The 23,573-nt window shown below is 46.8% G+C and overlaps 1 protein-coding gene across 2 annotated transcripts in view; it reads left to right on the top strand.

The window, feature by feature from the left end:
- Positions 1-13,416: 13,416 nt before the first annotated feature.
- LOC109884425 (cell surface glycoprotein 1) overlaps positions 13,417-23,573 on the top strand; it is a 42,576-nt gene continuing 32,419 nt past the window's right edge. Inside the window, exons 1-2 of one of the 2 annotated variants that reach the window (XM_031791618.1) lie at positions 13,417-13,584; positions 13,736-13,867. In XM_031791618.1, coding sequence (XP_031647478.1) covers positions 13,759-13,867 — 109 coding nt within the window. In that variant the 5' untranslated portion in view covers positions 13,417-13,584; positions 13,736-13,758. Of the gene's footprint in view, positions 13,868-23,573 lie in introns of both variants that reach the window. The other variant, XM_031791617.1, reaches the window with a different exon arrangement.

The raw sequence follows: 23,573 nt of genomic DNA, 5'->3' as shown, positions 1-23,573 counted from the left end.
TAGAGTGTAGAGGAGGCAGGTAGCCTAGTGGTTAGAGTGTAGAGGTGGTATGGTAGCCTAGTGGTTAGAGTGTAGAGGTGGTATGGTAGCCTAGTGGTTAGAGTGTAGAGGTGGTATGGTAGCCTAGTGGTTAGAGTGTAGAGGTGCTATGGTAGCCTAGTGGTTAGAGTGTAGAGGGGCAGGTAGCCTAGTGGTTAGAGTGTAGAGGGGCAGGTAGCCTAGTGGTTAGAGTGTAGAGGTGGTATGGTAGCCTAGTGGTTAGAGTGTAGAGGTGGTATGGTAGCCTAGTGGTTAGAGTGTAGAGGCGGCAGGTAGCCTAGTGGTTAGAGTGTAGAGGTGGTATGGTAGCCTAGTGGTTAGAGTGTAGAGGAGGCAGGGTAGCCTAGTGGTTAGAGTGTAGAGGCGGCAGGTAGCCTAGTGGTTAGAGTGTAGAGGGGCAGGTAGCCTAGTGGTTAGAGTGTAGAGGTGGTATGGTAGCCTAGTGGTTAGAGTGTAGAGGTGGTATGGTAGCCTAGTGGTTAGAGTGTAGGGGCTGCAGCGTAGCCTAGTGGTTAGAGTGTGGAGGCGGTATGGTAGCCTAGTGGTTAGAGTGTAGAGGCGGTATGGTAGCCTAGTGGTTAGAGTGTAGAGGTGGTAGGGTAGCCTAGTGGTTAGAGTGTAGAGGAGGCAGGGTAGCCTAGTGGTTAGAGTGTAGGGGCGGCAGGGTAGCCTAGTGGTTAGAGTGTAGAGGAGGCAGGGTAGCCTAGTGGTTAGAGTGTAGAGGTGGTATGGTAGCCTAGTGGTTAGAGTGTAGAGGCGGCAGGTAGCCTAGTGGTTAGAGTGTAGAGGTGGTATGGTAGCCTAGTGGTTAGAGTGTAGAAGAGGCAGGGTAGCCTAGTGGTTAGAGTGTAGAGGAGGCAGGTAGCCTAGTGGGTAGAGTGTAGAGGCGGCAGGGTAGCCTAGTGGTTAGAGTGTAGAGGAGGCAGGGTAGCCTAGTGGTTAGAGTGTAGAGGTGGTATGGTAGCCTAGTGGTTAGAGTGTAGAGGCGGCAGGTAGCCTAGTGGTTAGAGTGTAGAGGTGGTATGGTAGCCTAGTGGTTAGAGTGTAGAAGAGGCAGGGTAGCCTAGTGGTTAGAGTGTAGAGGAGGCAGGTAGCCTAGTGGGTAGAGTGTAGAGGCGGCAGGTAGCCTAGTGGTTAGAGTGTAGAGGGGCAGGTAGCCTAGTGGTTAGAGTGTAGAGGTGGTATGGTAGCCTAGTGGTTAGAGTGTAGAGGAGGCAGGTAGCCTAGTGGGTAGAGTGTAGAGGCGGCAGGGTAGCCTAGTGGTTAGAGTGTAGAGGAGGCAGGGTAGCCTAGTGGTTAGAGTGTAGAGGTGGTATGGTAGCCTAGTGGTTAGAGTGTAGAGGCGGCAGGTAGCCTAGTGGTTAGAGTGTAGAGGTGGTATGGTAGCCTAGTGGTTAGAGTGTAGAAGAGGCAGGGTAGCCTAGTGGTTAGAGTGTAGAGGAGGCAGGTAGCCTAGTGGGTAGAGTGTAGAGGCGGCAGGTAGCCTAGTGGTTAGAGTGTAGAGGGGCAGGTAGCCTAGTGGTTAGAGTGTAGAGGTGGTATGGTAGCCTAGTGGTTAGAGTGTAGAGGTGGTATGGTAGCCTAGTGGTTAGAGTGTAGAGGTGGTAGGGTAGCCTAGTGGTTAGAGTGTAGAGGTGGTATGGTAGCCTAGTGGTTAGAGTGTAGGGGCTGCAGCGTAGCCTAGTGGTTAGAGTGTAGAGGCGGCAGGTAGCCTAGTGGTTAGAGTGTAGAGGTGGTATGGTAGCCTAGTGGTTAGAGTGTAGAGGTGGTATGGTAGCCTAGTGGTTAGAGTGTAGAGGCGGCAGGTAGCCTAGTGGTTAGAGTGTAGAGGTGGTATGGTAGCCTAGTGGTTAGAGTGTAGAAGAGGCAGGGTAGCCTAGTGGTTAGAGTGTAGAGGCGGTAGGGTGGCCTAGTGGTTAGAGTGTAGAGGCGGTAGGGTAGCCTAGTGGTTAGAGTGTAGAGGCGGCAGGGTAGCCTAGTGGTTAGAGTGTAGAGGCGGCAGGGTAGCCTAGTGGTTAGAGTGTAGAGGCGGTATGGTAGCCTAGTGGTTAGAGTGTAGAGGTGCTATGGTAGCCTAGTGGTTAGAGTGTAGAGGTGGTATGGTAGCCTAGTGGTTAGAGTGTAGAGGTGGTATGGTAGCCTAGTGGTTAGAGTGTAGAGGTGGTAGGGTAGCCTAGTGGTTAGAGTGTAGAGGTGGTAGGGTAGCCTAGTGGTTAGAGTGTAGAGGAGGCAGGGTAGCCTAGTGGTTAGAGTGTAGGGGCGGCAGGGTAGCCTAGTGGTTAGAGTGTAGAGGAGGCAGGGTAGCCTAGTGGTTAGAGTGTAGAGGTGGTATGGTAGCCTAGTGGTTAGAGTGTAGAGGCGGCAGGTAGCCTAGTGGTTAGAGTGTAGAGGTGGTATGGTAGCCTAGTGGTTAGAGTGTAGAGGTGGTAGGGTAGCCTAGTGGTTAGAGTGTAGAGGTGGTAGGGTAGCCTAGTGGTTAGAGTGTAGAGGAGGCAGGGTAGCCTAGTGGTTAGAGTGTAGAAGAGGCAGGGTAGCCTAGTGGTTAGAGTGTAGAGGAGGCAGGTAGCCTAGTGGGTAGAGTGTAGAGGCGGCAGGTAGCCTAGTGGTTAGAGTGTAGAGGGGCAGGTAGCCTAGTGGTTAGAGTGTAGAGGTGGTATGGTAGCCTAGTGGTTAGAGTGTAGAGGTGGTATGGTAGCCTAGTGGTTAGAGTGTAGAGGTGGTAGGGTAGCCTAGTGGTTAGAGTGTAGAGGTGGTATGGTAGCCTAGTGGTTAGAGTGTAGGGGCTGCAGCGTAGCCTAGTGGTTAGAGTGTAGAGGCGGCAGGTAGCCTAGTGGTTAGAGTGTAGAGGCGGCAGGTAGCCTAGTGGTTAGAGTGTAGAGGTGGTATGGTAGCCTAGTGGTTAGAGTGTAGAAGAGGCAGGGTAGCCTAGTGGTTAGAGTGTAGAGGAGGCAGGTAGCCTAGTGGTTAGAGTGTAGAGGAGGCAGGTAGCCTAGTGGGTAGAGTGTAGAGGAGGCAGGTAGCCTAGTGGGTAGAGTGTAGAGGCGGCAGGTAGCCTAGTGGTTAGAGTGTAGAGGGGCAGGTAGCCTAGTGGTTAGAGTGTAGAGGTGGTATGGTAGCCTAGTGGTTAGAGTGTAGAGGAGGCAGGTAGCCTAGTGGGTAGAGTGTAGAGGCGGCAGGGTAGCCTAGTGGTTAGAGTGTAGAGGAGGCAGGGTAGCCTAGTGGTTAGAGTGTAGAGGTGGTATGGTAGCCTAGTGGTTAGAGTGTAGAGGCGGCAGGTAGCCTAGTGGTTAGAGTGTAGAGGTGGTATGGTAGCCTAGTGGTTAGAGTGTAGAAGAGGCAGGGTAGCCTAGTGGTTAGAGTGTAGAGGAGGCAGGTAGCCTAGTGGGTAGAGTGTAGAGGCGGCAGGTAGCCTAGTGGTTAGAGTGTAGAGGGGCAGGTAGCCTAGTGGTTAGAGTGTAGAGGTGGTATGGTAGCCTAGTGGTTAGAGTGTAGAGGTGGTATGGTAGCCTAGTGGTTAGAGTGTAGAGGTGGTAGGGTAGCCTAGTGGTTAGAGTGTAGAGGTGGTATGGTAGCCTAGTGGTTAGAGTGTAGGGGCTGCAGCGTAGCCTAGTGGTTAGAGTGTAGAGGCGGCAGGTAGCCTAGTGGTTAGAGTGTAGAGGTGGTATGGTAGCCTAGTGGTTAGAGTGTAGAGGTGGTATGGTAGCCTAGTGGTTAGAGTGTAGAGGCGGCAGGTAGCCTAGTGGTTAGAGTGTAGAGGTGGTATGGTAGCCTAGTGGTTAGAGTGTAGAAGAGGCAGGGTAGCCTAGTGGTTAGAGTGTAGAGGCGGTAGGGTGGCCTAGTGGTTAGAGTGTAGAGGCGGTAGGGTAGCCTAGTGGTTAGAGTGTAGAGGCGGCAGGGTAGCCTAGTGGTTAGAGTGTAGAGGCGGCAGGGTAGCCTAGTGGTTAGAGTGTAGAGGCGGTAGGGTAGCCTAGTGGTTAGAGTGTAGAGGAGGCAGGGTAGCCTAGTGGTTAGAGTGTAGAGGCGGTATGGTAGCCTAGTGGTTAGAGTGTAGAGGCGGTATGGTAGCCTAGTGGTTAGAGTGTAGAGGCGGTATGGTAGCCTAGTGGTTAGAGTGTAGAGGTGCTATGGTAGCCTAGTGGTTAGAGTGTAGAGGTGGTATGGTAGCCTAGTGGTTAGAGTGTAGAGGTGGTATGGTAGCCTAGTGGTTAGAGTGTAGAGGTGGTAGGGTAGCCTAGTGGTTAGAGTGTAGAGGTGGTAGGGTAGCCTAGTGGTTAGAGTGTAGAGGAGGCAGGGTAGCCTAGTGGTTAGAGTGTAGGGGCGGCAGGGTAGCCTAGTGGTTAGAGTGTAGAGGAGGCAGGGTAGCCTAGTGGTTAGAGTGTAGAGGTGGTAGGGTAGCCTAGTGGTTAGAGTGTAGAGGTGGTATGGTAGCCTAGTGGTTAGAGTGTAGAGGTGGTAGGGTAGCCTAGTGGTTAGAGTGTAGAGGTGGTATGGTAGCCTAGTGGTTAGAGTGTAGAGGTGGTAGGGTAGCCTAGTGGTTAGAGTGTAGAGGTGGTAGGGTAGCCTAGTGGTTAGAGTGTAGAGGAGGCAGGGTAGCCTAGTGGTTAGAGTGTAGAAGAGGCAGGGTAGCCTAGTGGTTAGAGTGTAGAGGAGGCAGGTAGCCTAGTGGGTAGAGTGTAGAGGCGGCAGGTAGCCTAGTGGTTAGAGTGTAGAGGGGCAGGTAGCCTAGTGGTTAGAGTGTAGAGGTGGTATGGTAGCCTAGTGGTTAGAGTGTAGAGGTGGTATGGTAGCCTAGTGGTTAGAGTGTAGAGGTGGTAGGGTAGCCTAGTGGTTAGAGTGTAGAGGTGGTATGGTAGCCTAGTGGTTAGAGTGTAGGGGCTGCAGCGTAGCCTAGTGGTTAGAGTGTAGAGGCGGCAGGTAGCCTAGTGGTTAGAGTGTAGAGGTGGTATGGTAGCCTAGTGGTTAGAGTGTAGAAGAGGCAGGGTAGCCTAGTGGTTAGAGTGTAGAGGCGGCAGGTAGCCTAGTGGTTAGAGTGTTGAGGTGGTATGGTAGCCTAGTGGTTAGAGTGTAGAGGTGGTATGGTAGCCTAGTGGTTAGAGTGTAGAGGTGGTATGGTAGCCTAGTGGTTAGAGTGTAGAGGTGGTAGGGTAGCCTAGTGGTTAGAGTGTAGAGGTGGTATGGTAGCCTAGTGGTTAGAGTGTAGAGGAGGCAGGTAGCCTAGTGGTTAGAGTGTAGAGGTGGTATGGTAGCCTAGTGGTTAGAGTGTAGAGGTGGTATGGTAGCCTAGTGGTTAGAGTGTAGGGGCTGCAGCGTAGCCTAGTGGTTAGAGTGTGGAGGCGGTATGGTAGCCTAGTGGTTAGAGTGTAGAGGCGGTATGGTAGCCTAGTGGTTAGAGTGTAGAGGTGCTATGGTAGCCTAGTGGTTAGAGTGTAGAGGGGCAGGTAGCCTAGTGGTTAGAGTGTAGAGGTGGTATGGTAGCCTAGTGGTTAGAGTGTAGAGGCGGCAGGTAGCCTAGTGGTTAGAGTGTAGAGGTGGTATGGTAGCCTAGTGGTTAGAGTGTAGAGGAGGCAGGGTAGCCTAGTGGTTAGAGTGTAGAGGCGGCAGGTAGCCTAGTGGTTAGAGTGTAGAGGTGGTATGGTAGCCTAGTGGTTAGAGTGTAGAGGAGGCAGGTAGCCTAGTGGGTAGAGTGTAGAGGCGGCAGGTAGCCTAGTGGTTAGAGTGTAGAGGGGCAGGTAGCCTAGTGGTTAGAGTGTAGAGGTGGTATGGTAGCCTAGTGGTTAGAGTGTAGAGGTGGTATGGTAGCCTAGTGGTTAGAGTGTAGAGGCGGTATGGTAGCCTAGTGGTTAGAGTGTAGAGGGGCAGGTAGCCTAGTGGTTAGAGTGTAGAGGTGGTATGGTAGCCTAGTGGTTAGAGTGTAGAGGTGCTATGGTAGCCTAGTGGTTAGAGTGTAGAGGTGGTATGGTAGCCTAGTGGTTAGAGTGTAGAGGTGGTATGGTAGCCTAGTGGTTAGAGTGTAGAGGTGCTATGGTAGCCTAGTGGTTAGAGTGTAGAGGGGCAGGTAGCCTAGTGGTTAGAGTGTAGAGGGGCAGGTAGCCTAGTGGTTAGAGTGTAGAGGTGGTATGGTAGCCTAGTGGTTAGAGTGTAGAGGTGGTATGGTAGCCTAGTGGTTAGAGTGTAGAGGCGGCAGGTAGCCTAGTGGTTAGAGTGTAGAGGTGGTATGGTAGCCTAGTGGTTAGAGTGTAGAGGAGGCAGGTAGCCTAGTGGGTAGAGTGTAGAGGCGGCAGGTAGCCTAGTGGTTAGAGTGTAGAGGGGCAGGTAGCCTAGTGGTTAGAGTGTAGAGGTGGTATGGTAGCCTAGTGGTTAGAGTGTAGAGGTGGTATGGTAGCCTAGTGGTTAGAGTGTAGAGGTGGTATGGTAGCCTAGTGGTTAGAGTGTAGAGGTGGTATGGTAGCCTAGTGGTTAGAGTGTAGAGGTGGTATGGTAGCCTAGTGGTTAGAGTGTAGGGGCTGCAGCGTAGCCTAGTGGTTAGAGTGTGGAGGCGGTATGGTAGCCTAGTGGTTAGAGTGTAGAGGCGGTATGGTAGCCTAGTGGTTAGAGTGTAGAGGGGCAGGTAGCCTAGTGGTTAGAGTGTAGAGGTGGTATGGTAGCCTAGTGGTTAGAGTGTAGAGGCGGCAGGTAGCCTAGTGGTTAGAGTGTAGAGGTGGTATGGTAGCCTAGTGGTTAGAGTGTAGGGGCTGCAGCGTAGCCTAGTGGTTAGAGTGTGGAGGCGGTATGGTAGCCTAGTGGTTAGAGTGTAGAGGCGGTATGGTAGCCTAGTGGTTAGAGTGTAGAGGGGCAGGTAGCCTAGTGGTTAGAGTGTAGAGGTGGTATGGTAGCCTAGTGGTTAGAGTGTAGAGGTGCTATGGTAGCCTAGTGGTTAGAGTGTAGAGGTGGTATGGTAGCCTAGTGGTTAGAGTGTAGAGGTGCTATGGTAGCCTAGTGGTTAGAGTGTAGAGGTGGTATGGTAGCCTAGTGGTTAGAGTGTAGAGGCGGTATGGTAGCCTAGTGGTTAGAGTGTAGGGGCGGTATGGTAGCCTAGTGGTTAGAGTGTAGAGGTGCTATGGTAGCCTAGTGGTTAGAGTGTAGAGGTGGTATGGTAGCCTAGTGGTTAGAGTGTAGGGGCGGTATGGTAGCCTAGTGGTTAGAGTGTAGAGGCGGTATGGTAGCCTAGTGGTTAGAGTGTAGAGGCGGTATGGTAGCCTAGTGGTTAGAGTGTAGGGGCGGTATGGTAGCCTAGTGGTTAGAGTGTAGAGGTGGTATGGTAGCCTAGTGGTTAGAGTGTAGAGGGGCAGGTAGCCTAGTGGTTAGAGTGTAGAGGTGGTATGGTAGCCTAGTGGTTAGAGTGTAGAGGTGCTATGGTAGCCTAGAGGTTAGAGTGTGGAGGCGGTATGGTAGCCTAGTGGTTAGAGTGTAGAGGCGGTATGGTAGCCTAGTGGTTAGAGTGTAGAGGGGCAGGTAGCCTAGTGGTTAGAGTGTAGAGGTGGTATGGTAGCCTAGTGGTTAGAGTGTAGAGGTGCTATGGTAGCCTAGTGGTTAGAGTGTAGAGGTGGTATGGTAGCCTAGTGGTTAGAGTGTAGAGGTGCTATGGTAGCCTAGTGGTTAGAGTGTAGAGGTGGTATGGTAGCCTAGTGGTTAGAGTGTAGAGGTGGTATGGTAGCCTAGTGGTTAGAGTGTAGAGGTGGTATGGTAGCCTAGTGGTTAGAGTGTAGAGGCGGTATGGTAGCCTAGTGGTTAGAGTGTAGGGGCGGTATGGTAGCCTAGTGGTTAGAGTGTAGAGGTGGTATGGTAGCCTAGTGGTTAGAGTGTAGAGGCGGTATGGTAGCCTAGTGGTTAGAGTGTAGAGGTGCTATGGTAGCCTAGTGGTTAGAGTGTAGAGGTGGTATGGTAGCCTAGTGGTTAGAGTGTAGAGGTGGTATGGTAGCCTAGTGGTTAGAGTGTAGAGGCGGCAGGTAGCCTAGTGGTTAGAGTGTAGAGGTGCTATGGTAGCCTAGTGGTTAGAGTGTAGAGGTGGTATGGTAGCCTAGTGGTTAGAGTGTAGAGGTGGTATGGTAGCCTAGTGGTTAGAGTGTAGAGGTGGTATGGTAGCCTAGTGGTTAGAGTGTAGAGGTGCTATGGTAGCCTAGTGGTTAGAGTGTAGAGGTGGTATGGTAGCCTAGTGGTTAGAGTGTAGAGGCGGTATGGTAGCCTAGTGGTTAGAGTGTAGAGGCGGTATGGTAGCCTAGTGGTTAGAGTGTAGGGGCTGCAGGGTAGCCTAGTGGTTAGAGTGTAGAGGCGGTATGGTAGCCTAGTGGTTAGAGTGTAGAAGCGGTATGGTAGCCTAGTGGTTAGAGTGTAGAGGCGGCAGGTAGCCTAGTGGTTAGAGTGTAGGGGCTGCAGGTAGCCTAGTGGTTAGAGTGTAGAGGTGGTATGGTAGCCTAGTGGTTAGAGTGTAGAAGCGGTATGGTAGCCTAGTGGTTAGAGTGTAGAGGCGGCAGGTAGCCTAGTGGTTAGAGTGTAGGGGCTGCAGGTAGCCTAGTGGTTAGAGTGTAGAGGTGGTATGGTAGCCTAGTGGTTAGAGAGTAGGGGCTGCAGGGTAGCCTAGGGGTTAGAGTGTATGGGGCTGCAGGGTAGCCTAGTGGTTAGAGTGTAGAGGCGGCAGGATAGCCTAGTGGTTAGAGTGTAGAAGCGGTATGGTAGCCTAGTGGTTAGAGTGTAGGGGCGGCAGCGTAGCCTAGTGGTTAGAGCGTTGGACTAGTAACCGAAAGGTTGCAAGGTACAAATCTGTCGTTCTGCAATCTGTCGTTCTGCCCCTGAACAAGGCAGTTAACCCACTGTTCCTTGGGTTAAGGGCTTGGAGAGGCTTGGAGAGGGTTGGAGAGGCTTGGAGAGGGAGGGTTGGTGAGGGTTGGAGAGGCTGGGAGAGGCTTGGAGAGGGTTGGAGAGGGTTGGGGAGGCCTGGAGAGGCCTGGAGAGGCTTGGAGAGGGTTGGAGAGGCTTGGAGAGGGTTGGTTGGAGAGGGTTGGAGAGGGTTGGAGAGGCTTGGAGAGGCTTGGAGAGGCTTTGAGGCTTGGAGAGGGTTGGTTGGAGAGGCTTGGAGAGGGTTGGTTGGAGAGGCTTGGAGAGGCTTGGAGAGGCTTGGAGAGGCTTGTAGAGGCTTGGAGAGGCTTGGAGAGGCTTGGAGAGGCTTGTAGAGGCTTGGAGAGGCTTGGAGAGGCTTGGAGAGGGTTGGTTGGAGAGGCTTGGAGAGGCTTGGAGAGGCTTGGAGAGGCTTGTAGAGGCTTGGAGAGGCTTGGAGAGGCTTGGTTGGATAGGGTTGGAGAGGGTTGGAGAGGCTTGGAGAGGGTTGGAGAGGCTTGGAGAGGGTTGGAGAGGGTTGGAGAGGCTTGGAGAGGGTTGGTTGGAGAGGCTTGGAGAGGCTTGGAGAGGCTTGGAGAGGCTTGGAGAGGCTTGTAGAGGCTTGGAGAGGCTTGGAGAGGCTTGGTTGGATAGGGTTGGAGAGGGTTGGAGAGGCTTGGAGAGGGTTGGAGAGGCTTGGAGAGGGTTGGAGAGGGTTGGAGAGGGTTGGAGAGGCTTGGAGAGGGTTGGTTGGAGAGGGTTGGTGAGGCTTGGAGAGGCTTGGAGGGTTGGCCGTCATTGAAAATAAGAATTTGTTCTTAACTGACTTGCCTGGTTAAATAGAGGTAAAATAAATATAGCTACACCGCCTCCCACAGACCCCCCAGCACATCCCACTTCTGACACTAGTGTAGCAGACGGCAGGACAAGGAAGTGAAACCCTGTTACTGGTGTGAATGGCAAACACCCCATTTGGTAGGAATAGCTTAATTACATTTGACATATTTAGCAGACGCTCTTATCCAGAGTGACTTGGAGGAGCAATTAGGGTTTAAGTGCCTTGCTCAAGGGCACATTGACAGATTTTTTTTCAACTAGTCTGCTGGGGGATCTGAACCAGCAACCTTTCAGTGACTGGCCCAAAGCTTTTAACCGCTACGCTATGGTTCACATGGCGAGGATTGTGACAGTACAATGGTTTTGGAATGACAGTCTCCGGGACCAGGGTTTGAGTCCCATTCAGGATACCCTCCCTAACCCACTACATTGGTGTCGGGTGTTGCAAAGCATAATTGAAAGCGGTTCCCAGCCGAGTTTTTAGTCAGTAATTAGCCTAGCATTGTCTGTCAGGTTTCTGTACTACACATGTGATGGCAGAGTTTGCTAAACAAATGTGCAGCTTATTGATTCAAATCATCAAATCAAATGTATTTTATCAGCTGATGTAAGAAGGGATTTATATCCCAAAGTGCTGTACAGAAACCCAGCCTAAAAACCCCAAACAGCAAGCAATGCAGGTGTAGAAGCACGATATAATTCATGACATCATTCTGCCAGGTTGGCCTACTTTGCAGTCCACATTTAATTGGGAAGGTTTTTGGGGGGGGGAAACGTTGAAAAGGACTGTTTCATCACGAATCCCAGATGTTATAAGAGCCGATAGGCTTTATATCTTAACTTAGAAGTGTTTACTTCAGGTTGACGACTAGCATCCATTGAGTTGCAATGTCAATGTCATGTCTAAATCAACTTAAAATATTTACAGAATTCGTTTTTTTAGCGAAACAATTCGACAGGAAGGATACAGCTACATTTGTCCCTTTTAACTGTTTGTGATGAACAAGCAGCAGATGAAGAGATTTAGCAGAAATTATATAGTTATACCTGCAGAATATACTCGTGTCATGAGCAGTCCATCATAAATGCGCTCAGACTCCGTGACCTGGTGCAACGATATAGTGACATCTAGTGTTGAAAATGCTTTAACTACAAGACATGATGGATACAAGATACGGATATAAGGTGTCTGTATTCCAATTTGCCCAAGCAACAAAACAACAACAACAAAAACGACGGATATTTCTGCAACATTTAGTTTTGTTTTTGTGACGTAGATGAAGCTCCGCTGCCGCCTTGTCACGTTACTGATGTAATCTTCATCGTGTACACAAAGCTGTTCCGATGTATTACATTCTCTCAGTAGGCTATAAAAAGCATTAGCGCTATTCCCTACAAACTTCATGTTGTACACAAGCCTCTTGTGGACAGATATACCTGAACATAACAGCTGACCAATTATGCGCGACTTGAATTGTGGATTAACCACATGATCCATATCGATGTTGATTTGAGATGATACACGACAGGAAAACTCCATAACGTGTCTATGAACTTTAACCTCTTTATTAGACATGACAAAACACAGGTTACATAGTGGTTATAACCTCCTTACTTATACAAATACAAGCCTTATTCAGACATTTTAAGACTTTGCACGATCCTTGTCAACTTGTTTGTAAATATTGTGTAAATATTTGTTCGCTTTTTTTTCCTTCTGTTGTTGTAGTAGGAGTGTTACCGTGTTGAAATGTCCCGTTAGTTGTTTTCCTTCTGTGATTGGATTTATAATAATGGACCAACCCAGGACCCGTAGACCGACTGGACGGCCACAGACGAGACAAGTCGCCTTCACATCGGGATAATAACCCTTATCTTCTACACCAGTCTAAACATGTCAGTGACCAAAGCCAGACATAATCATTTACTCTTAACTATAACTATCACTGCAGTCACAGGAGTTGAACACGGACAACTTTTTTTTCTTCCCCAAAGTGTGTCGGCCTGGGTTCAGTGCAAATGTTTCAAAACTATGAAAACAAAACTGTCAAGCACTCGACTTAGTTTTCCTAGTTTCCAGACAACGCGTTTCTCAGGAAAATGTTGAGCAACGTCATAGAAAGAAAAAACCCAACCAAGTAATTTATTTTAACATATTCCCACAGAGTAAGATTCCACAGCCGCAAAGTCACAATTGTTTCGTTTTTTTTTATTTTATTTGAACCTTTTTTTAAAACTAGGCAAGTCAGTTAAATACAAATTATTATTTTCAATGACGGCCTAGGAACAGTGGGGTTAACTGCCTGTTCAGGGGCAGAACGACAGATTTGTACCTTGTCAAATCGGGGATTTAATCTTGCAACCTTTCGGTTACTAGTCCAACGCTCTAACCACTAGGCTACCCTGCCGCCCCGTTAGGGTTAAAATCACAAGAAAGACCTTAAAATACACATGATTTTTTTATTGATTTGTTTATAACAGTTTTCTGATTGGAAGAATGTAGAATGGTCTTAATATACTGGTCCTTATAGAAAACAAGGAAGAATGTAGAATGGTCGAACTCCTTATAGAAAACAAGGAAGAATGTAGAATGGTCGAACTCCTTATAGAAAACAAGGAAGAATGTAGAATGGTCGAACTCCTTATAGGAAACAAGGAAGAATGTAGAATGGTCGAACTCCTTATAGAAAACAAGGAAGAATGTAGAATGGTCGAACTCCTTATAGAAAACAAGGAAGAATGTAGAATGGTCGAACTCCTTATAGGAAACAAGGAAGAATGTAGAATGGTCGAACTCCTTATAGGAAACAAGGAAGAATGTAGAATGGTCGAACTCCTTATAGAAAACAAGGAAGAATGTAGAATGGTCGAACTCCTTATAGAAAACAAGGAAGAATGTAGAATGGTCGAACTCCTTATAGAAAACAAGGAAGAATGTAGAATGGTCGAACTCCTTATAGGAAACAAGGAAGAATGTAGAATGGTCGAACTCCTTATAGGAAACAAGGAAGAGTGTTTTTTATTTATTTATGAATATGACATGTTCCCATTAGCACCATTACATTTAAGAGGTATTGTAGCCTTATTGTAAGTATTATTGTAAGTAAGGAAACTGAGCAGCACATTCTCCCATAATAAACAAGTCATCAAGAATATTATAAATCCACAAAAATCTTGCCATTTATTTACATGTAGACAATGTATTTGTTGAGTTTCTTCAGTTAATGATTCACAGGGTAGTAATGCTTATGAATCATTCTGAAAAGAGACCCTTGACCTTGATAACAAGCAGGTGTTTGTGTTGGTAATAACCAAACCTTTTCTTCAAACAGATATTATTGACAAATGTATCCCAGTAAATTGTGACATAAGGAATAGATATATAGAACATCCCTTTGAAATAAAATATGTATAAATCCCATGTATAAATATTGTTTTGAGGGAGCAAGGAGAAAAGAGAAAACACAGGTTTCCTACTGGAGAGTATCTAAGAGAGAGTATCTGAAGAAGCTGAGGACTGGTTACGCCTCTAAACCGCAGGTTTAGCGCAATTTATCTTTAAGTATTTTTCAAATTAGGGAAATCAACAACAAAAAATGGAGACAACCGTATGTTTTTTTTTTTGTGGCTGTGATAACTAGTAACGACCGTCCACATCCCAAGACCTCTTCCTGGTCTTACGTCCGGACCAAGATCTCTTCCTGGTCTGACGTAATGACGTGCGTGGAGCAAGACTGGTCAGACAAACTACCTATTATTCGAAAGTCTCTACTGTTATTATTGTCAACAAATAGCTATTGTTTTTCATCTCTTTGTGATCATTTTACACAATCCCAACGTTGGCGAAGGATATTCAAGGTAGTCAACTTGTTTTGGGGAAAGTTATATACGAGTTTGTGTAGGTAAAAGTCGCACGACACTGGCTGCCGGTCGGTTCCTATGCGATAGGGACATGTTGTTATCCATTGTTTTGGACTTGTAGCGCTTGTTGTCTTCGTTCCCACACTAGAATAGTGTCTCTCTCTCTCTGCGATGGCCGAGGCGAGGAGAGTGGAGGACGAACAGCAGGAGAGTTTGAGAGGGGAACCGAGGGAACCTGTCGGAAGAAGACAGCCTCCACGACCGACCAACTCATCTGGAGGTAACATCTCACCAAACAACAATCCCACAGAATAGTTTATGTGCTATGTTTTTAGTTTTAAAGGACATTGTCAGTGTGATGGATGTATTGCATCATAAGAAAATGATACAATCAGTGTAGTGTTATTTATTTTTTAATTTTTTTACGTGTGAGGTAATGAAAAATACAAATTTAAATGGCGTCATTTCACGCAAGGTTTGTACCAACAGATTTTTGTAGTAATTTTTATTTAACATTTATTTAACCAGGAAAAGCCCATTGAGACCCATAGTGTCTTTTTCAAGGAAGACCTGGTCAAGAAGGCAGCAACAATCAATACATTACAGAATGAAAACATACAACAACATGATCCAGCCTAAAACAAAGCATTTCCACTCCTCCGTAACAGAGTCTCACATCAATATTTTAAATTCATTCAGAGGCACTAACATATCTAGATGAAGCAGGGATTGTAGACTATTCCATTCAGAGGCACTAACATACCTAGATGAAGCAGGGATTGTAGACTATTCCATTCAGAGGCACTAACATACCTAGATGAAGCAGGGATTGTAGACTATTCCATTCAGAGGCACTAACATACCTAGATGAAGCAGGGATTGTAGACTATTCCATTCAGTAGCACTAACACATCTAGATGAAGCATGGATTGTAGACTATTCCATTCAGAGGCACTAACATATCTAGATGAAGCAGGGATTGTAGACTATTCCATTCAGAGGCACTAACATATCTAGATGAAGCAGGGATTGTAGACTATTCCATTCAGAGGCACTAACATATCTAGATGAAGCAGGGATTGTAGACTATTCCATTCAGAGGCACTAACATACCTAGATGAAGCAGGGATTGTAGACTATTCCATTCAGAGGCACTAACATACCTAGACGAAGCAGGGATTGTAGACTATTCCATTCAGAGGCACTAACATACCTAGATGAAGCAGGGATTGTAGACTATTCCATTCAGAGGCACTAACATATCTAGATGAAGCAGGGATTGTAGACCATTCCATTCAGAGGCACTAACATACCTAGATGAAGCAGGGATTGTAGACTATTCCATTCAGTAGCACTAACACATCTAGATGAAGCAGGGATTGTAGACTATTCCATTCAGTAGCACTAACACATCTAGATGAAGCAGGGATTGTAGACTATTCCATTCAGAGGCACTAACATATCTAGATGAAGCAGGGATTGTAGACTATTCCATTCAGAGGCACTAACATACCTAGATGAAGCAGGGATTGTAGACTATTCCATTCAGAGGCACTAACATACCTAGATGAAGCATGGATTGTAGACTATTCCATTCAGTAGCACTAACACATCTAGATGAAGCATGGATTGTAGACTATTCCATTAAGAGGCACTAACATATCTAGATGAAGCAGGGATTGTAGACTATTCCATTCAGAGGCACTAACATACCTAGATGAAGCAGGGATTGTAGACTATTCCATTCAGAGGCACTAACATATCTAGATGAAGCAGGGATTGTAGACTATTCCATTCAGAGGCACTAACATACCTAGATGAAGCAGGGATTGTAGACTATTCCATTCAGTAGCACTAACACATCTAGATGAAGCAGGGATTGTAGACTATTCCATTCAGTAGCACTAACACATCTAGATGAAGCAGGGATTGTAGACTATTCCATTCAGAGGCACTAACATATCTAGATGAAGCAGGGATTGTAGACTATTCCATTCAGTAGCACTAACACATCTAGATGAAGCATGGATTGTAGACTATTCCATTAAGAGGCACTAACATATCTAGATGAAGCAGGGATTGTAGACTATTCCATTCAGAGGCACTAACATACCTAGATGAAGCAGGGATTGTAGACTATTCCATTCAGAGGCACTAACATATCTAGATGAAGCAGGGATTGTAGACTATTCCATTCAGAGGCACTAACATACCTAGATGAAGCAGGGATTGTAGACTATTCCATTCAGTAGCACTAACACATCTAGATGAAGCAGGGATTGTAGACTATTCCATTCAGTAGCACTAACACATCTAGATGAAGCAGGGATTGTAGACTATTCCATTCAGAGGCACTAACATATCTAGATGAAGCAGGGATTGTAGACTATTCCATTCAGAGGCACTAACATACCTAGATGAAGCATGGATTGTAGACTATTCCATTCAGTAGCACTAACACATCTAGATGAAGCATGGATTGTAGACTATTCCATTCAGAGGCACTTTTTATTTTATTTTTTATTTTATTTCACCTTTATTTAACCAGGTAGGCTAGTTGAGAACAAGTTCTCATTTGCAACTGCGACCTGGCCAAGATAAAGCATAGCAGTGTGAGCATACAACAAAGAGTTACACATGGAGTAAACAATTAACAAGTCAATAACACAGTAGAAAACAAAGGGGGGGTGTATATACAATGTGTGCAAAAGGCATGAGGAGGTAGGCAAATAATTACAATTTTGCAGATTAACACTGGAGTGATAAAAGATCAGATGGTCATGTACAGGTAGAGATATTGGTGTGCAGAAGAGCAGAAAAGTAAATAAATAAAAACAGTATGGGGATGAGGTAGGTGAAATGGGTGGGCTATTTACCAATAGACTATGTACAGCTGCAGCGATCGGTTAGCTGCTCAGATAGCTGATGTTTGAAGTTGGTGAGGGAGATAAAAGTCTCCAACTTCAGCGATTTTTGCAATTCGTTCCAGTCACAGGCAGCAGAGTACTGGAACGAAAGGCGGCCAAATGAGGTGTTGGCTTTAGGGATGATCAGTGAGATACACCTGCTGGAGCGCGTGCTACGGATGGGTGTTGCCATCGTGACCAGTGAGCTGAGATAAGGCGGAGCTTTACCTAGCATAGACTTGTAGATGACCTGGAGCCAGTGGGTCTGGCGACGAATATGTAGCGAGGGCCAGCCGACTAGAGCATACAAGTCGCAGTGGTGGGTGGTATAAGGTGCTTTAGTGACAAAACGGATGGCACTGTGATAGACTGCATCCAGTTTGCTGAGTAGAGTGTTGGAAGCCATTTTGTAGATGACATCGCCGAAGTCGAGGATCGGTAGGATAGTCAGTTTTACTAGGGTAAGCTTGGCGGCTTGAGTGAAGGAGGCTTTGTTGCGGAATAGAAAGCCGACTCTTGATTTGATTTTCGATTGGAGATGTTTGATATGAGTCTGGAAGGAGAGTTTGCAGTCTAGCCAGACACCTAGGTACTTATAGACGTCCACATATTCTAGGTCGGAACCATCCAGGGTGGTGATGCTAGTCGGGCATGCAGGTGCAGGCAGCGACCGGTTGAAAAGCATGCATTTGGTTTTACTAGCGTTTAAGAGCAGTTGGAGGCCACGGAAGGAGTGTTGTATGGCATTGAAGCTTGTTTGGAGGTTAGATAGCACAGTGTCCAAAGACGGGCCGAAGGTATATAGAATGGTGTCGTCTGCGTAGAGGTGGATCAGGGAATCGCCCGCAGCAAGAGCAACATCATTGATATACACAGAGAAAAGAGTCGGCCCGAGAATTGAACCCTGTGGCACCCCCATAGAGACTGCCAGAGGACCGGACAGCATGCCCTCCGATTTGACACACTGAACTCTGTCTGCAAAGTAATTGGTGAACCAGGCAAGGCAGTCATCCGAAAAAACCGAGGCTACTGAGTCTGCCGATAAGAATATGGTGATTGACAGAGTCGAAAGCCTTGGCAAGGTCGATGAAGACGGCTGCACAGTACTGTCTTTTATCGATGGCGGTTATGATGTCGTTTAGTACCTTGAGTGTGGCTGAGGTGCACCCATGACCGGCTCGGAAACCAGATTGCACAGCGGAGAAGGTACGGTGGGATTCGAGATGGTCAGTGACCTGTTTGTTGACTTGGCTTTCGAAGACCTTAGATAGGCAGGGCAGGATGGATATAGGTCTGTAACAGTTTGGGTCCAGGGTGTCTCCCCCTTTGAAGAGGGGGATGACTGCGGCAGCTTTCCAATCCTTGGGGATCTCAGACGAGATGAAAGAGAGGTTGAACAGGCTGGTAATAGGGGTTGCGACAATGGTGGCAGATAGTTTCAGAAATAGAGGGTCCAGATTGTCAAGCCCAGCTGATTTGTACGGGTCCAGGTTTTGCAGCTCTTTCAGAACATCTGCTATCTGGATTTGGGTAAAGGAGAACCTGGAGAGGCTTGGGCGAGGAGCTGCGGGGGGGGCGGAGCTGTTGGCCGAGGTTGAAGTAGCCAGGCGGAAGGCATGGCCAGCCGTTGAGAAATGTTTATTGAAGTTTTCGATAATCATGGATTTATCAGTGGTGACCGTGTTACCTAGCCTCAGTGCAGTGGGCAGCTGGGAGGAGGTGCTCTTGTTCTCCATGGACTTCACAGTGTCCCAGAACTTTTTGGAGTTGGAGCTACAGGATGCAAACTTCTGCCTGAAGAAGCTGGCCTTAGCTTTCCTGACTGACTGCGTGTATTGGTTCCGGACTTCCCTGAACAGTTGCATATCACGGGGACTATTCGATGCTATTGCAGTCCGCCACAGGATGTTTTTGTGCTGGTCGAGGGCAGTCAGGTCTGGGGTGAACCAAGGGCTGTATCTGTTCTTAGTTCTGCATTTTTTGAACGGAGCATGCTTATCTAAAATGGTGAGGAAGTTACTTTTAAAGAATGACCAGGCATCCTCAACTGACGGGATGAGGTCAATGTCCTTCCAGGATACCCGGGCCAGGTCGATTAGAAAGGCCTGCTCACAGAAGTGTTTTAGGGAGCGTTTGACAGTGATGAGGGGTGGTCGTTTGACTGCGGCTCCGTAGCGGATACAGGCAATGAGGCAGTGATCGCTGAGATCCTGGTTGAAGACAGCGGAGGTGTATTTGGAGGGCCAGTTGGTCAGGATGACGTCTATGAGGGTGCCCTTGTTTACAGAGTTAGGGTTGTACCTGGTGGGTTCCTAGATGATTTGTGTGAGATTGAGGGCATCTAGCTTAGATTGTAGGACTGGCGGGGTGTTAAGCATATCCCAGTTTAGGTCACCTAACAGAACAAACTCTGAAGCTAGATGGGGGGCGATCAATTCACAAATGGTGTCCAGGGCACAGCTGGGAGCTGAGGGGGGTCGGTAGCAGGCGGCAACCGTGAGAGACTTATTTCTGGAGAGAGTAATTTTCAAAATTAGTAGTTCGAACTGTTTGGGTATGGACCTGGAAAGTATGACATTACTTTGCAGGCTATCTCTGCAGTAAACTGCAACTCCTCCCCCTTTGGCAGTTCTATCTTGACGGAAGATGTTATAGTTGGGTATGGAAATCTCTGAATTTTTGGTGGCCTTCCTGAGCCAGGATTCAGACACAGCAAGAACATCAGGGTTAGCAGAGTGTGCTAAAGCAGTGAGTAAGACAAACTTAGGGAGGAGGCTTCTGATGTTGACATGCATGAAACCAAGGCTTTTTCGAACACAGAAGTCAACAAATGAGGGTGCCTGGGGACATGCAGGGCCTGGGTTTACCTCCACATCACCCGCGGAACAGAGAAGGAGTAGTATGAGGGTGCGGCTAAAGGCTATCAAAACTGGTCGCCTAGAGCGTTGGGGACAGAGAATAAGAGGAGCAGGTTTCTGGGCATGGTAGAATATATTCAGGGCATAATGTGCAGACAGGGGTATGGTGGGGTGCGGGTACAGCGGAGGTAAGCCCAGGCACTGGGTGATGATGAGAGAGGTTGTATCTCTGGACATGCTGGTAGTAATGGGTGAGGTCACCGCATGTGTGGGAGGTGGGACAAAGGAGTTATCAGGGGTATGAAGAGTGGAACTAGGGGCTCCATTGTGAACTAAAACAATGATAACTAACCTGAACAACAGTATACAAGGCATATTGACATTTGAGAGAGACATACAGCGAGGCATACAGTAATCACAGGTGTTGAATTGGGAAAGCTAGCTAAAACAGTAGGTGAGGCAACAGCTAATCAGCTAGCACAACAACAGCAGGTAAAATGGCGTAGACTAGGCAACGGGGCCAACAGATAAAACAAACAAGCAGAATGGAGTACCGTGATTTATGGACAGTCCAGCGTGCATCAGCTATGTAGCCAAGAGATCAGTGTCCAGGGGGCAGCGGTGGATGGGGAAGGGGAGCTGGACTGGCGAGTGTTATCCAGGTAAAAAAAAAAAAAAAACGAACAATGACTAAATAGCTTGTAGCTAGTTAGCTGGTTAGCTTCTGGAGGTTCTTGAGTGTGTTCTAAAAATAAATAAAAAATAATAGCGATTCCGTATCACATTGGGTGAGGCAGGTTTCCGGAAGGTATAAACAAATTAAAAGTCAAAAGAGATAGAAAGTAAATATGGGTCCGGTGGGCGTTTGGGACGCGGCGATTCAGGCGGTTAGCAGGCCTGTGCTAACAAGCTAACAGTTTGTAGGCCCGGGCTAGACAAGGTAGCAGTTAGCGGACCGGAGCTGGACAAGCTAGCAGTTAGCAGGCCGAATTAGCAAGCAGGGAGATAGCGAGGGCTAGAGAGTTAGCCTTTGGGGGACGTCGCGATGGGGTGAGTCTGTTTATTCCTCTTCATGCGGTGACATCGATAGACCGGTCGTGGGCCCGGGTATTGTAGCTCAGGAGTATGCTACGGTGGTAGCGCAGGCCGGGCTAGCTTCAAGCTAAGTGGGTGGAGACGCTAGCCAGGGGTAATCATCCGGGGTTGCGGTTTAGCTAGATAGCTAGTTGTGAAGATCCAGCGTATTTGGAAGCTTAGGTTTAGCAAAATGTTTTTAAAGGGATAGCTATGTAAAAAACGAAAAATATGTAAAAAACGAAAAATAAACAAAATATAAACAAAATATACAGGGACACGACACGACAGGACGACTTACTGCTACGCCATCTTGGATCACTAACATATCTAGATGAAGCAGGGATTGTAGACTATTCCATTCAGAGGCACTAACACATCTAGATGAAGCAGGGATTGTAGACTATTCCATTCAGAGGCACTAACATATCTAGATGAAGCAGGGATTGTAGACTATTCCATTCAGAGGCACTAACATATCTAGATGAAGCAGGGATTGTAGACTATTCCATTCAGAGGCACTAACATACCTAGATGAAGCAGGGATTGTAGACTATTCCATTCAGAGGCACTAACATACCTAGATGAAGCAGGGATTGTAGACTATTCCATTCAGAGGCACTAACATACCTAGATGAAGCATGGATTGTAGACTAGTCCATTCAGTAGCACTAACACATCTAGATGAAGCATGGATTGTAGACTATTCCATTCAGAGGCACTAACATATCTAGATGAAGCAGGGATTGTAGACTATTCCATTCAGAGGCACTAACATACCTAGATGAAGCAGGGATTGTAGACTATTCCATTCAGAGGCACTAACATACCTAGATGAAGCAGGGATTGTAGACTATTCCATTCAGAGGCACTAACATATCTAGATGAAGCAGGGATTGTAGACTATTCCATTCAGAGGCACTAACATACCTAGATGAAGCAGGGATTGTAGACTATTCCATTCAGTAGCACTAACACATCTAGATGAAGCAGGGATTGTAGACTATTCCATTCAGTAGCACTAACACATCTAGATGAAGCAGGGATTGTAGACTATTCCATTCAGAGGCACTAACATATCTAGATGAAGCAGGGATTGTAGACTATTCCATTCAGAGGCACTAACATACCTAGATGAAGCAGGGATTGTAGACTATTCCATTCAGAGGCACTAACATACCTAGATGAAGCAGGGATTGTAGACTATTCCATTCAGTAGCTCTAACACATCTAGATGAAGCAGGGATTGTAGACTATTCCATTCAGTAGCTCTAACACATCTAGATGAAGCATGGATTGTAGACTATTCCATTCAGTAGCTCTAACACATCTAGATGAAGCATGGATTGTAGACTATTCCATTCAGTAGCACTAACACATCTAGATGAAGCATGGATTGTAGACTATTCCATTCAGTGGCACCAACATATCTAGATGAAGCATGGATTGTAGACTATTCCATGCCTCTGGTGCACAAGACCAGAAGGCAATCTTGCCTAATGATGTAGCTATTGACCATATCATTCTATGTACTATAGTTCTATATCATTAATGAATATGCATAACATTCATCAACCAATTGCAACGTCTGCCTATTTTCCACAATAAAATGTCTATATTTTTAACACCCTGAATCACCAAGTTAGTAGTGCTGAGTGAATAGTGCCTTTTTTGAGGTCGGTTCGATTATGAATGGAATGAACTCCTTCAGGGGTTTAGAATTAGTGCATTATTCATAAACGTGTAAGAGTTCATTGTGCTTCTACACCTGCATTGCTTCCTGTTTGAGGGTTTTAGGCTGGGTTTATGTACAGCACTTTGAGATATCAGCTGATGTAAGAAAGGCTTTATAAATACATTTGATTTGATTACAACAACAAAACAATCACAGGTTTTGATTGTGGGTTGAATGCTGTAATACGGAATAAAACAATGAATAAACGTCAAATGATGATAATGACCGATTATTTCTGCTAAATCACTTATTAACCATCAACATTACTATAAAATTAAGTTAATTTTATTTGATGACTTTATTATCTCATTCCAAGTTATCATCTCAGCCCTATAGAGCTGCTGTCTGACCCCCCCAAAAAATCACGATTTTAGTCGCTCTTCGAAGTAAATAAGGCTTTATGACTGTTGAATACCAACTATCAAATCACTTAGATCATGTGTTTTCAGGTAGAGATACCTTGAGAAGCATCATGGTCATTGTAGTTAGTTTAGTGCAGAAAACACAGTAATTATGTAGAGTATTAGCCTGTTGTAAACTACAACTCCCTACTACATCGTACAGTTCCGTCTGGATCTGATTTATCTCTAGAGAAACTGCAATGTGCGCATTGAGCTCACCGGAAAACAAAAAAAACTGAACGAAATGGAATTCAAATAATTGAACCAACCTCTGTCAATTAGTTCTTTAAAAAAACGAAAAATAACCAACATTTCGGGTTAAACGCTCGGCACTACAAGTTAGGCATACCTAATTTCTAAATATGCTGTCAATCGTGAATGATAATTATTCACGTTCTAACGGTGAAACGTCCAAACCGCACCTGCATGCCAATCATTTGATTGGTCTCCATCCGTTTCCTGGGAATATGTATTTGATCTTGTTGAATTACTGTTTCGTGAGCCAGGGCCGGCGTCAGAACGGATCAGTTGGCCGGGCATTTTTGACGTCCGTAGTCACATTTGATCACGGGACTGCGCTAGCACAGTTGTTTTTATGGGTTTTAACACCAAAGAGTTTTCACCACTTCCGAATTCGTGAGAGATGACGTTCCAACCTCCATTCATCGCCCCATTCATCGCAAGCGAACAACAGCCTATCCCAGGCCCTCTGTTTCCCCCAACAGCCTATCCCAGGCCCTCTGTTTCCCCCAACAGCCTATCCCAGGCCCTCTGTTTCCCCCAACAGCCTATCCCAGGCCCTCTGTTTCCCCCAACAGCCTATCCCAGGCCCTCTGTTTCCCCCAACAGCCTATCCCAGGCCCTCTGTTTCCCCCAACAGCCTATCCCAGGCCCTCTGTTTCCCCCAACAGCCTATCCCAGGCCCTCTGTTTCCCCCAACAGCCTATCCCAGGCCCTCTGTTTCCCCCAACAGCCTATCCCAAGCCCTCTGTTTCCCCCAACAGCCTATCCC

The sequence above is a fragment of the Oncorhynchus kisutch genome, linkage group LG16, assembly GCF_002021735.2.
Source record: "Oncorhynchus kisutch isolate 150728-3 linkage group LG16, Okis_V2, whole genome shotgun sequence".
NCBI classification, from domain to species: Eukaryota; Metazoa; Chordata; class Actinopteri; order Salmoniformes; family Salmonidae; genus Oncorhynchus; species Oncorhynchus kisutch.
This window is presented reverse-complemented; position numbering and strand designations above follow the sequence as displayed.